This window comes from Tupaia chinensis, unplaced genomic scaffold (assembly GCF_000334495.1).
Source record: "Tupaia chinensis unplaced genomic scaffold, TupChi_1.0 Scaffold000316_1, whole genome shotgun sequence".
NCBI classification, from domain to species: Eukaryota; Metazoa; Chordata; class Mammalia; order Scandentia; family Tupaiidae; genus Tupaia; species Tupaia belangeri.
The window spans coordinates 6,597,210-6,609,709 of NW_006159809.1; the positions used below are offsets into that span (position 1 = coordinate 6,597,210).

Below are 12,500 nucleotides of genomic sequence, written 5' to 3' on the forward strand. Positions count from 1 at the left end.
TCTCTCTCTCTCTCTCTCTCTCTCTCTCTCTGGCAAACCCACACACCCTGTAGCAAACTAAAGAAAAACAAAAATTCAGATTCTAAAATAGTACAATATGATGCTAATTTTTTAAAGAGGTTTTTGCCTTAGGGCACATGGGCTTTCCAGAGAGACAGAGACAGTGAGAGAGAAAGTGAGAAATTATCCCCGGGGGCAGGGGGTGGGAGATGGCCACACTGCAATCCCTTCTCCTCTCAGGATCTTGGGCACACATGCACACATGTCCAGCATGAGTTTTAAACCACACGTCCAGGACTCGAACAGCAGTCAGCCAGGTGGGAGTCCAGTGATATAACCACTACGCCATCTGCTGGACCCCATGATGCTACTTTTGAAAAACGTACACACGTGTATAAAAAATATATAAAGATACAAGCACATCAAATGTTATTGTTCCTTCTCTTTTGTAACAATACAATGATTTTAACTTTCTGCCTTATACTTTGTGGTTTTCCATATCTCCTACAAGATAATCAAGAAAAATAATAATAAATATATATATTGCTTCTCCTAGAAGGCCATAAGAACCTCAGCACAGCAATGCCACCCCCTTTAAACTGTGACTAAGCTGCCTTTGGGCAGGTCACATCTCTTACGGCTCCTCAGCAGGTCAGGGGCTCCCACTGGGCTGAGCTTGGACGTCATGGGCACACGCTGAAGGCTAAGCACCCAAGTCATATTCTCAGAGCAACCCCCAACCCAGAAAGATCACACCTAGAAAACCAGGTTGAGCAGAAAGCAGTCTTGCTAGAAACTGAAGGAGCTGACCACCGGCCCAAGCAGCCCTCTCAGAATCTGCAGGGGCAGCCGGAGTTCCTCCATCTCACACGCTTCTAGCATCTGGGAGGAACAGAAAACGGGGGCCTACGGTTGTCCACAGAGGCCCCTAATGTCTCAGAAGTCAGGGTCTAATCCAGAGACTTCCTTGTTTCTGCAGGCCCAGAGGGCCCATCTAATTCCCCAGCCTTCACACAGGTAAACAGGATGAAGCACGTCCCAAGAAGTACGGAAGATAACAGGGGTGTCCACACAGAGGCCCCTAATGTCTCAGAAGTCAGGGTCTAATCCAGAGACTTCCTTGTTTCTGCAGACCCAGAGGGCCCATCTAATTCCCCAGCCTTCACACAGGTAAACAGGATGAAGCACGTCCCAGGGAGGGTGTCCATTTCTGAGGATCTCCCTCATAGCTTTCTCCTACCCCTCTGTCAGTGCATGGGACAAACGTGACTGTTTTCTGCAGGAACTCAGAAAATACCTCCTTTCTTCTCACCCACTGTCCCCTCCTCTGTTTCCCTCCTAAGATCTTGTGCCCCACCCCCAGCCCCCAAAGGGAAATCAAGAATCCCACAAATAGGTAAACAATACATACATGAGGACTGGATGGAGAAGATGCCATGTTAGTGGGGGCCAAGCTCGAAAGACCATCCGCAAGCTATAAATTAAACAAACTGGTTAGCAGTAAGACTGGAGATCCCACTTTGGGGAAGGCTGGATGACCCCAAGGAAGTAGCACTCTCCAACCAGGCTCCCTCCGCTCTCCTCCAGGGAGGGTGCAAGAGTTGCAGGAAGAACACGTGCTTTGAAGTCCAATAACCCTGACTCCATCCACCTCACCAGCTGTGTGACCTTGGCCGAGCCCCTCGATCTCTCTGAATCAGCATCCCCCTCTGGAGAACGTGCACAAAGCCCACCTTCCAGGACAGCGGTGAGGACAGGTGAATGAATGGGACACTGGCCGTGGGCCCAGCACAAGGTAACCCCCACACACCAGGCTCAGCCAATACCCGCATTTGGCATTCCCTCACTGCCCTGGGCACCATAACCGGCCCTCTCTCACACACCCTCCCTGCCTTTCCCAAACCCGCCCATTTTAGTGACACTCCTGCTCCCTTCATCCTGATGGCTTCTTCTAACAGCTAAGCCATGGCGTCCCTTCCAGCCTGGCTCCTAAGCTAGTGCGGATTTCTCAGTTTCTCTCTCCAAGGACAAGAACCAGGGCATCATGTGCTTCCCCCAAAACCCTATATAGGCGGTACTTTCAGATTCCTATCATCCAACCTGTCATCTCTACGCCACAAATGACTTTCTGCCCCCTCTCTGGGCCTCAGTCCTGCCTGCAACCTGCCAGTACCGTGGATTAGTGCTGTGTGTCAGACTCAGGGTCAGCCTGGAGGCAAGGAGACTTGATCAGAGGCCACTGCAAGCATCCGGAAGAGAGCCAGAGGCTCTGGGTGAAGGAGCACGTGTCCAGGAGGTGGTGAAGGCAAGGAGTTGTGTCCTGGGCAGAGGAAATAGCACATGCGAAGGCAGAGAGGGAGGAAGAAGGAAGGAGCCCCGCACGAGAAAGAGCAACTGGCTCAGGAAGGCAGGCAATGAGGAAGGGGCAAACGAGGGTAAAGCCAGAGTGGCAAAGAGCCCAGCTGGGACCCAGAGCTCCAGGGCTAGACTCTTTGCCTCTGAGCCTCAGCAAGGGGCTGTGGGAGGACTCCATGAGGATAAACCCCTAGCTGTCCCCACTTCCTCAACTGGAAGATCCTGGAAGCAGCACTCTTTTGGGGGTCACAAAGGGCTCAGAGAAACATGGAAGATGAAGCCACGCTGGGACCTGGACTGGAGGCAAGGCTAGGACTCATGGCCACACCTGTTCTGTGAAGGGGGCATCATGAGGAGGTCCCTTGGGGCTGCTTAGGGTCAGAAGCATGGGCAGGAGACAGAATGGCCCCTGGGTGGTTCTGGAGCGCTGGCCAATGCTGTGGGTGTGGTGACCCCTGGAGTAGACTGGATGAACTCTACATGCAGCCCCAAGCTGGCCAGGCAGCAGCTCTGCCCCTCCCATTCACATCCTAAACCCCACAGAAGCCTTATTGTTATTTTTAATACAGTTCCTTTTTAGAAAGGTGAGAGGGAAACCGGCAGTTCACCAGAGCGAAAGGGAGAAAAAATAAAGCTAAACATAGTGCTCCAAAGATCTGCTCCAGCTTCAGAAATTACACGTTCCCCTTTGGGACTCAGGCATAATTTGCCACTCCGTTTCTGGGAGCACGTTCCCACCTTCACGGCGTCCCAGAGCCTATAACTGGAGTGGCAGGCTCAAAATTACCATGGGCCTGGGAGCCTGGGAGCCTGGGAATCTGGAACCTGCCCCAATGCCACACCCATGACATGAGGAACGTTCTGTGCGACCTTCTGATCCTCCTGCACACCCTCCTGCCTCACTAACCCCCGCGCCCACTACACACACACACACACACACACACACACACACACACCCCTAATGTGAGTTTCAAGCCACAGGGTCCAGGACTTGAACTGTGGTTAACCACTACCCCTGAACAAAGCTGTCCCTCTCTAAAAAGGGAAGAGGGTGACTGCCATGGGGATGGATATAGAGGATGGAGGTGGGTACAGGGAACAGGAGGTGCTGAGTGAGCTGGCCAGACAATGTACACATGCAGGAGACTCCACTCTGCTTATAAGGTGCAGTCGTGAAGGGCAGCACATGATGAGAACCATAGAAGTTGTTACAACCCGCCCTGCCCCTCTAACCCCCGCGCCCACTACACACACACACACACACACACACACACACACACACACACACACCACCTCTAACACATCCCACACACACATCACCTCTATGCACACATACACACATACAGAGTCCCGCCGAGCCTTCGCCATGGCTCTTCGACCTGCCATGATGGCCCTCTCCACCCCTGCAAGGGCCTGCAGGGCCAGGAGAGGCCAGGACGCTGGTGCCCTTGTTCCTCAAACTTCTCCCTTGGGCATCACTCCTCTGCTCGCCACCTCTCACCTCCCAACACTGCAGTTAGGACTCCCCGGTGTCCTCCCACTCTGTACCCCTGCTCAACACCTGCATCACCCACCCCCAGGACCCCCCCTTCTCTGGAGACTTAAACTGAGCCCCCCCCCCCACAGACACACCCTGATGTCTCAGAACACTAGGCAAGAGTGCCTGAACACTGCAGCAGGCTCTGGGGCAGTGCCTGAAAGGCAGGCGGCGTGTGGGCAATGTGTGGGGCACAGCCTGGTTTTGAGTTTTAAGACCTTCCATAGGAGACGTTGGGAGCTGGTGGCATGCTCTCCATTCCTGCACGGGGTATTTTCCCATCTTCACAACATAACACAAGGAACTATTGTAGTTCAACGAAAAGAATGAGTTAGGCAACAAAAACCCCAATTTTGTCTTAAAGGTTGAAATGGGGGCCGGTAGGTGGTGTGGTGGTTAAGGCACTGGACTTAACCGCCACATGGCTGACCATGGTTCAAGTCTCTGACCTGGCGGCTTGTTTTCTCAATGTCTCTCTCTGTGTGTCTCTCTGGTCAAATTTAAAATAATAATAATAATAAATTTAAAATTAAATAAAATAATTCTTAAAAAAATAAAAAGATAGAAATGGATCAGAATCAGAGACAGAATCAGAGATAGCAAGGGGAACCCGGGGGAAGAGGATAGAGAATGAAATGTTGCTAGCGGTGCATTTAGACTGTGAGTTTTGTTGGAGGTAATACCTATTTGCCCATTATTTTTCTACATTGCCCAAATTTTACGTAATAAACACATATCACCTTTATTATTAGAGAAAAATGAATGGGATCCTTTTAAGACAGAGAAGCGATGGAAGATGGTGCCTCTCCACTTGCTGTCTAATGACACACCCAGTCCTGCTTTCTGGAAGTGAAAAGTCAAGGCCACCATTGCCGCCATGCCACTGCCACACCTGGACGAAGCTCCCTCCAATGCCCTCTGGAGCTGGCATGCACACCTCCTCTCACCTCCCCGCCTCTTCTGTACACTCACATGCACACACCATACACACTCACTCCACTCCCCGCCCCAGGCCACCAGTCTGAGGCCTATGCAAAGGACAGCTACACAGTCCAAGAACCACCTATGGAGTTAACATGCATCAGCGCCTCTCTTCCCAGCTCTCCCTCGCTCCCACCATGGAGAGCAGTTCAAGAGCTCAGGCACCCACCCAAGCAGGACCCTCCTTACCCCAGAACTGGGCACTGACCTAAGAGCCCAGGAGCAAACAGATCTGCCTTATAATTTGCATCATTTCCTCAACTGGCCACTCTGGGCACGAACCCAAACATCTCTAGAAACCTGAGAGGGGCTTCCTTATGAGTGGCAGCCCATGGCCTGAGCTTCAGGAAAACATCTCAGGGACATTTACTAAATGAGTGGTGGGCTCATCCCAGGACTTAGGCAGGCCATTAGAAGCCCTCAGGAGCACAGAGAAGTGTAAGTAAGAGAAGAGATGGGAGGAGACCAAGGCGAAAGGCCACATTTGGCCAGGGCAGGTTGGAGCTGGAGAGCCCTCAGCTGGATTCACATCCAGGACTTGGTGAGCCCACCAGTGGGGCTGTGAGAAATAGTTGAGCCAACAGCAGCCAGGCAAAATCCAAATTCTGGCCGGACTTTCTGAACCCCCAGCCCCCAAAGCCCAGGGCCTTCATTCTATCTGTGCTCGGGGGAGGGATGAGGGAAGAGAGCCCAACCAAACTTATCTGGAAAACTGCTGGAACTGGAATCCATGGCTTCTCGATCAGCCTTGGAGTGCCCAGTCCACCAAGTGCCAAGCAATGTGCATGAGAGGTGGAGGCAGTGAGAGATTTCCCGAATCGGTCAGTTCAGATCAACGGATGGCAGATGGACACACAATATAAAGTCAGATGCCAGACTGGGGGTTTCCCCAGAGGGCCAGGGCTCCTCGGGACCATGACTGCTCTCTCTGGGCTTGGGCCTCCTTGAGAACAGGGCTATTTCCTCTGGCAGACTGAGAGCTCATTGTGGGCAAGGCCCTAGCCCCCTCCACCAGGGCAGGCCACTCTCACTTCTCCTTCTCCCTGCCCACCTGGTAGGGCAGATGAGGCCCAGCCCCTCCCCGTGTAGGTGCAGCTCCAGGGGCCTAGATCTGGCTCCCCACCCTCACATCTGGCCAGCAGCTCTAGTTAGAGTGGCTGTGTACTCCCACAAAGAGCACAGGCCTGGCTCTGGTTCAGCCCCCAGCCCCAGTTCCCTCATGTCAACACCGGGAGGGTAGCCAGACCAGGCCTCCTCACCGTCTGCCTCTGGCTGTGCTTGCAGCCAGCATGGACAAAACAGTTCCTCCTCTTGTGAGTCCGTAGACATTTTGAGGGCAACACGTACAGAACGAAAACCCTGCTGGGCAAGCCCTGCTTTTCCCTGCAGTCTCAGACAGGCCCTTAGAGGGGTGGAGATCGAGAACCAGGATCCGGCAGTCCAGGGTTTGGGGCATGTCGTCTGACAAGCTCTAAACACCCAACCAGCCTAGAAGGTACTAGCACTGAGTTTAGCCAAATTTCACATAAGGTCCTCTGAAAATTTCTATTTGAGTACTCCCCAGCCAAGAGAGGTTCTTCCTAGGGCCCACACAGACAGTGAACAGGCAATCAATTCATCCATCCATCCATTCACCCAACCACCATATGCCCATCCAGACAGACCTTCACTGAACACCTCCAATAAGCTCATGGTAGACCCTGTGCCGGGCGCTGAGGACAGCAAGGAGAAGGCGCCCCAGTGGCTGCCCTGAGCTCAGTCCTGGGAAGAGGCAGCCATGTGCAGAAGCAAGCAGGACTGAAGGCAGGTGCAGAGACTGAGACAGGGACCAGTCTTCCAGGACCCGGGGAGGAGGAGCCAGGGAAGACCCCTTTGAAGCAGTGCCCAAGCCCAAGTTAAGTCTTACAGAATGGACTGGAGTTGGCCAACAGAGCAGAGACAGAAGGCCTCCCCAGCAGGAAGAAGGGCCAGTGGGGTCTGGACAGCACAAAGCCTAGAGAGATGGAGAGCCTGGGACTTCTGAGGACTCTGAACAGCAGTGAAACCTCAGAGCAAGACCTCTCCTGGCAACACCGAGGCCCCAGGGTTAAGTGCCAAAGATGCTCCTCTAAAAGTGACAGAAAGTGAGAAAAAAGCAGAAAACAACCCAACATGTGAGGGGAAAGCACTGGTGTGGAATCACGTCTCCAGCGATAACTTCAAAGCCGAGTTTCAAGGCTCCTCAGCCTAACCCAGCACACCTAAGGCTGTTCTCTTGCCCCGGGACTAATATGGATTGTGGTTTAAAGAACACAGAGACCACCTGAAGTGCCAGCCCATCCCCAGGTACACAGGCTGCAGGTACTTTGACACAAGTGTGTCTAAGAAGACTGGGAGGCCTTGCCTCTGGCAGCCCAGAAGCTCTGGGAGTCCCAGGGTGCCAGGGGTGTGACCAGCATCTGCAAAGCCCAGAGAGAAGTGTGACAGCTGGGGTGGACAGCAAATTCAAGGCTGGTGCCCACAGTAAGGCCTTTCTCATGTCCACTGCAGGACTGGGTGGTCTCAGCCCTATAGGAGCCAGAGCCACTCCAGCCCGAGGTAGGGGGAGTGCTCTTCCTCAAGAGCCTTCTGCCATGCTCTTTGACACTGGTGCATGAGTCACCAGCTGGCCCTAGGTTGCTGAGTATACAGCCAAAGGATGACTCTTACCTCCACCCAGGTTGGAATGGCTCAGAGTAATACCCTTCTCCTGCCCTTCTCCCCTCTTGTTCCTAGGGATGGGGGCATGTGGCTTAGACATAGCCCCATCTTTCTAGACTGCCTCCAGGGCACTAGCCAGCACAAGCCTATAGAAGAATCTTGCCCCTAAGAAGAGGCCTGTTGAGAAGGGCCCCAGAGACTGCCCAGTCCCTCCTCCCCTGTCTTCCTTCTCTTTCTTTTGCTCCTCCACCCCCATTTACTGGGTGACCCACAGGGAGCAACCCTCTATGTGGCTCCCAAGATAGAAAGGCCATGTGTTGCATATGCTTGCTTCCGGGAAAAAGGACTGGGTCTTGCCCAGAAGACCACCCCTCCCTCAGCCTGAAAGCTCCCATCAAGTTCGTCCACGATGCAGTGCTCAGCCCCCTGGGTGTGAGGGGAGATGTTTTATGAGGCTGGGTGAAACGAGAGTGTGGGGAGGAGTGGAAGAGATGAAGAGTGGAGAGTCGGGCAGTCCAGGCCAACTCCTGCGGGGCCAGTGTCTTTCCCAGGGACACAGGGCCCCTCCTACCTGGATGGGGATGAGAGGCTGCTTGTCGTCAATGTCGATGAGCACGTCTTCCCCAGGACTGAGTAGGCTCACATCGTCTAGAGGGAAGAGCAGTGTCCAGGTCTAAGAGGGGCTGCTCCAGGGGCCCACCCTTCACCAGCCCCAAGGCTCAGCAGGGAACTGAGAGAAGACCCCTCAGCCTCCCACATCTCTATCTGTCTATCTCCTCCTCCTGGCCAGTTCTCCCTGTTTTCTTTCCCCCTCTTCTCCTCACATCCTCTCTTTCCTCCCTGCTCACTGTCTCCCTCCCTTTCTTTCTCCCTCAACTCCTCTCACTGTCCCCACTTTGAGCCCTCACCCCTCAGTTCTCACAGGTACTGCCCCCTGCTCCCAGTGTGCCCAGTCCAGAGCCAAGCATGGGAGGCTCCCACCCTGCAGGTGGGACTGAGCAGAAGCTGCTTCTCACTCTGGCCCCAGTGATAGAAGGGCTCAGGACACACCTCAGCTGGGAAGTGCACTGCCTAGGAGCCCCCTCTGCTCTGGCCCTCCCCATCACAGCCCTCCCTTACCTGGGCCGCCCTGTGGAGAGGGACTCTCTTCAGAGTAAGGGTCACACAAGAAGCTCTCCAGGGAGCGGATGGTACATTGGCCCACCACAGGTCGGCGGCCAAACTGGCGGTTGTCAATGACCTTGATCACAATGGGGGGACAGTAGAGCTCCTCCCTGGGCAGCATCTGGTTGGAGAAAGAGAGAAGCTCTGGACCCATCTCTGAGAAATCCCAGGAGAAGGATGGAGGGCCCTTCTTCACAGAACAAGCTCAAGGAGCAGAAAGTGTGGAAGAACTTGCTGATAATCTCCAAAAGCCATAAATCCAAGATGGCGGCCAGCCAAGCCCTAGAGCTCCCAAGGGAGCAGAAGCACACACCTTTTCTGTCTGCCTCCTGAGTGCTGTGTACAGAGGCTGGCTGTTCCCCACAGCTTTACCTTCCAAATACATTCAGTTCAGGCCGAAGTGAAAGCAAGTCTGCTTTCCCTGAAGCCTCATGGCTGGGGAGGGGGAGAAGAGGAGAGAGGAATTGGCCCGGAACTCAACAGTTCTTGCAGACAGTCCCCCCCAAGTGGATACTCAAGAGTTGGCTTATGGATGCAGATTCTTCTCCCCCCACCACCCCAAAAGCACTTTGAACACAACTTGAAATAATTTATATGCTCTCCTTCAGTGGCGGCTTTGGCCCTCTCCTTCAGTGGCGGCTTGGGCTCAGCCAAGAGGAGGCTCCTGTTGACAGCCACTGGGCCTGGAATTTCTATAGCACTTTCATCTTGCAAACCATTTTCCTTTCCTCAGACTTGCCTTGCTCCGGCCACTAGGTCCAGGCAGCCCAGGGAGCTGGGGAGGGCTGCGGGGCCCAAAGGCTGTGGGAATGAGCTCCTCCCTGGGGGTTCAGGCTGGGGTTGGGGGGACCCGGTCAGGGAAGGTTTGGAAGAATCACTGAGGGTCAGAGTCCTGGGAGGTCCCTGAAGGCAGCTCTGGGGCTGAAACCTGCCCACATGGGAAAACAGCCACAGGATGGCTCTGTGGGACTTCTGCTGATCCGGGGTCTGGATGGAGGGCACAAACTGGCCCCGTGGTGCTGCTCACAGGCCGGAACTCTTCCAGCAGGGAGAGCCTGAGCATTCCCTCTTCTTTTTCACAGGAAAGTGAGGCAGAAGAGATCCCCTGGGAGTTAGAGCCCACCTGCAGGGTTCCCTAGGCCATGGGAAATTGCATTCCCCAGAACCCTGGAGTGAACAGCTAGGAGGGGGGCTTACCACTTCCATGAAGAGGGTACAAACATCGAAGTTGGGATTCTTCCGGAGGTTCCTGATGACACAGGACTGCACCGTCTGGCCCCCGCACTCCACTACGAGGCTGGGGGAAGCAATATTGGCCAACTGGTAGCTCTTCATGTTCCGCAGGCCCCAGGCCAGGATCTGGGCACACAGAAGGAGAGTGACTGGGAAGGCCCCAGGCCCCAGGAAAGGTTGGGACAGGGAACTGGAAGGGCCAGGCCAGGGCCAGGGCCAGGGTTCTGTCTACCCCAGCACCCCTCCCCTGGGCTCACCTCAATTGCGGTGCGCTGCAGGGCTGGCTTGATGTTCTGGGGAACCATGTAGACATTGGCCTCCCTCTGGGGTGGCGGATAGGGCAGGTCTGTGTCCTCTGACTGCCAGGCAGCATAGAGACAAAGGTGGGAGGAAGAACACGGTGAAGACAAGAAAGGAGGACAGTCGGGACAGAGAAATGACACGCACAGAGAGGCAAAGACACAGAAGTGGGCCAACAGGCAGGCAAAAACCCACTTGCAAGAGCATTTTTGCCAGCACCACCTTCTCCAGGATCCCAATTCAAGTACCTCCAGCAGGGCTTAGGTCACCCTGTCTCAGGCGAATCCCATGTCTCCCTCTGCTCCCGTAATGCAGCCTCCAATGCACCAAAGAGCTGCTCAGGTCTCCCCTCCCCAGCACATACACTGGGACACACGCATATACACATGTGTACACACGTGTGCACTGCCCAGTCCACCCTGGCACATCCACTCCAGCCCCTTTCAGCCCTAGAAAGGACCATGTGCCCTTCCCCATGTTCTCCTGCCCCTGACTCAGACTCTTCTGGCTCACCAGCTGCCTGGTGTTTCATCCCCACTTCATACCTGTACCCAGGCCCCTCCCAGCCCCAAACCTCCACCTTACCCTGCCCCACCCCATCCCCAAGAGGCCAGAACACTTGCACCATGAGCCAGCGAGAAAAGAGCAGTTTACAAACTGGAGGAATGTAAGTGCCCATCTTCCCCAGACCACCACAGGACCCTGTTGTGAAGGCTCCCTCACTATCGCAGAGCAGAGATGAGTGCAGCTTGCATCGACTCTGACCTACTGAGGGTGTGCCCAAAAGACTTGGGCAAGAATCCCCAATGATCACAAAGAACTTCACGGGGAAGCAGAGCAGGGCAAGGGGGCAGTACTTGCATGGGTCAGGTGACTAACTACCCATCAGGTGGTTAGAAACCCAGGCTCTGGGTGTGAATTCTGGTTCTACCACTGTTATTTCACCTCTTTACAGCTCAGTTTTTTTTTTTTTTTTTTCCATCTATAAAATTGTTAGCAAGAGTTATCAACGTCTAAAGGTTAGTGTGAGTCTTGACAAAGTTAATACCTGCATAATATTTAGAAGAGTGCCTGTAAACTCTTAATAAGACCACTAGTCCATGTGGCGCCTTCATGATAATTGGAGAAAGACGTTCCTTTCTTACGACTCTTTATTTCTATGTCAGAAAATCCTTGTATTTTGCAAGTTTATTAGAACAAGACACTTTACTGCCACCTACTGGAAGTTTGTTATAATAAACAAAACATGATTTCTTTGCGAGAAATTGCATTCCCTAAGACATAGCGGCCTTGTGCAGTGCCCAACCTGTACATCCATACGTGGAGACCCTCACACTCAGGAAATGTCAGCTCTAATTAAAAGGCTGTGAAGCACCCTTGAATCTCATAATAAACAATGGAAACATCGGATTCCTCGACCAAGTGACTTGCTGTGAATTCCTTTGGAAAGGATGGAATATCTGTTTACAGATGCTCTGTTGTAGATGGTGGGAGCATTTGGATTAGAGAAAAATTCTAGCTTCCTCACCCCTCGTGGATCACTTCACAGCCAGCCCAGGCTGGCACTCTTGCCTAGTGACACCCTGATGACGCCACGCTTCCCTGACCTAAAGTGGTAAGGAGCTCAGTTCTAGATCAGACCGCTTCAACTCTGGTGCCCACTCTGCTACCTCCTAGCTGTCTGACTGGGGCACAGCCCTCAGCCTCTGTGATTCAGCATCCTCATATACAGATCCAGGGAAATATCAGCTTTGGAAGTTGCTGTGAGAATTAAGTAAGAGGACAAATGTAGAGTACCTGGCACACAGGAGGGCTTAACAAATGACTGGGACTGTACTTATTACTGAAGTCGTGGCCGGTACCATTGTTTTCACCACTGGTGTTGGTGTTGATCTTCCCAGGGTGGTGTATCCGAGTCATCGGAAGCATCATCCAGAAGAACACTGACCTTCTAACTATCCTTAAGTCGCCAGGGCACAAAGCGAAGAAACTCATTTGTTTCCTCCAGACCCACAACACAGATGACATGTAGGAAACACCTACGTGCCTGCCTGGTTGAGAAGGAAGGGTGATGTGCAGGGCTGGGGGTGGGGTGGTGTGCAGGGCTGGGAGGGGTGACGTGCAGGGCTGGGGGGTAATGTGCAGGGCTGGGGGATAATGTGCAGGGCTGAGGGATGACATGCAGGGCTGGGGGTGATGTGCAGGGCTGGGGGGGTACTATGCAGGGCTGGGGGATGATGTGTAGGGCTGG

General features: G+C 53.6%; 1 protein-coding gene across 1 annotated transcript in view; it reads right to left on the reverse strand.

The window, feature by feature from the left end:
- DYSF (dysferlin) overlaps positions 1-12,500 on the reverse strand; it is a gene marked incomplete in the record, with an annotated part of 243,950 nt that overhangs the window by 71,444 nt on the left and 160,006 nt on the right. Inside the window, 5 exon segments of the mRNA XM_027772968.1 lie at positions 1,412-1,474; positions 8,124-8,200; positions 8,672-8,837; positions 9,914-10,075; positions 10,207-10,308. Of these exon segments, the coding sequence (XP_027628769.1) occupies positions 1,412-1,474; positions 8,124-8,200; positions 8,672-8,837; positions 9,914-10,075; positions 10,207-10,308 (570 nt within the window).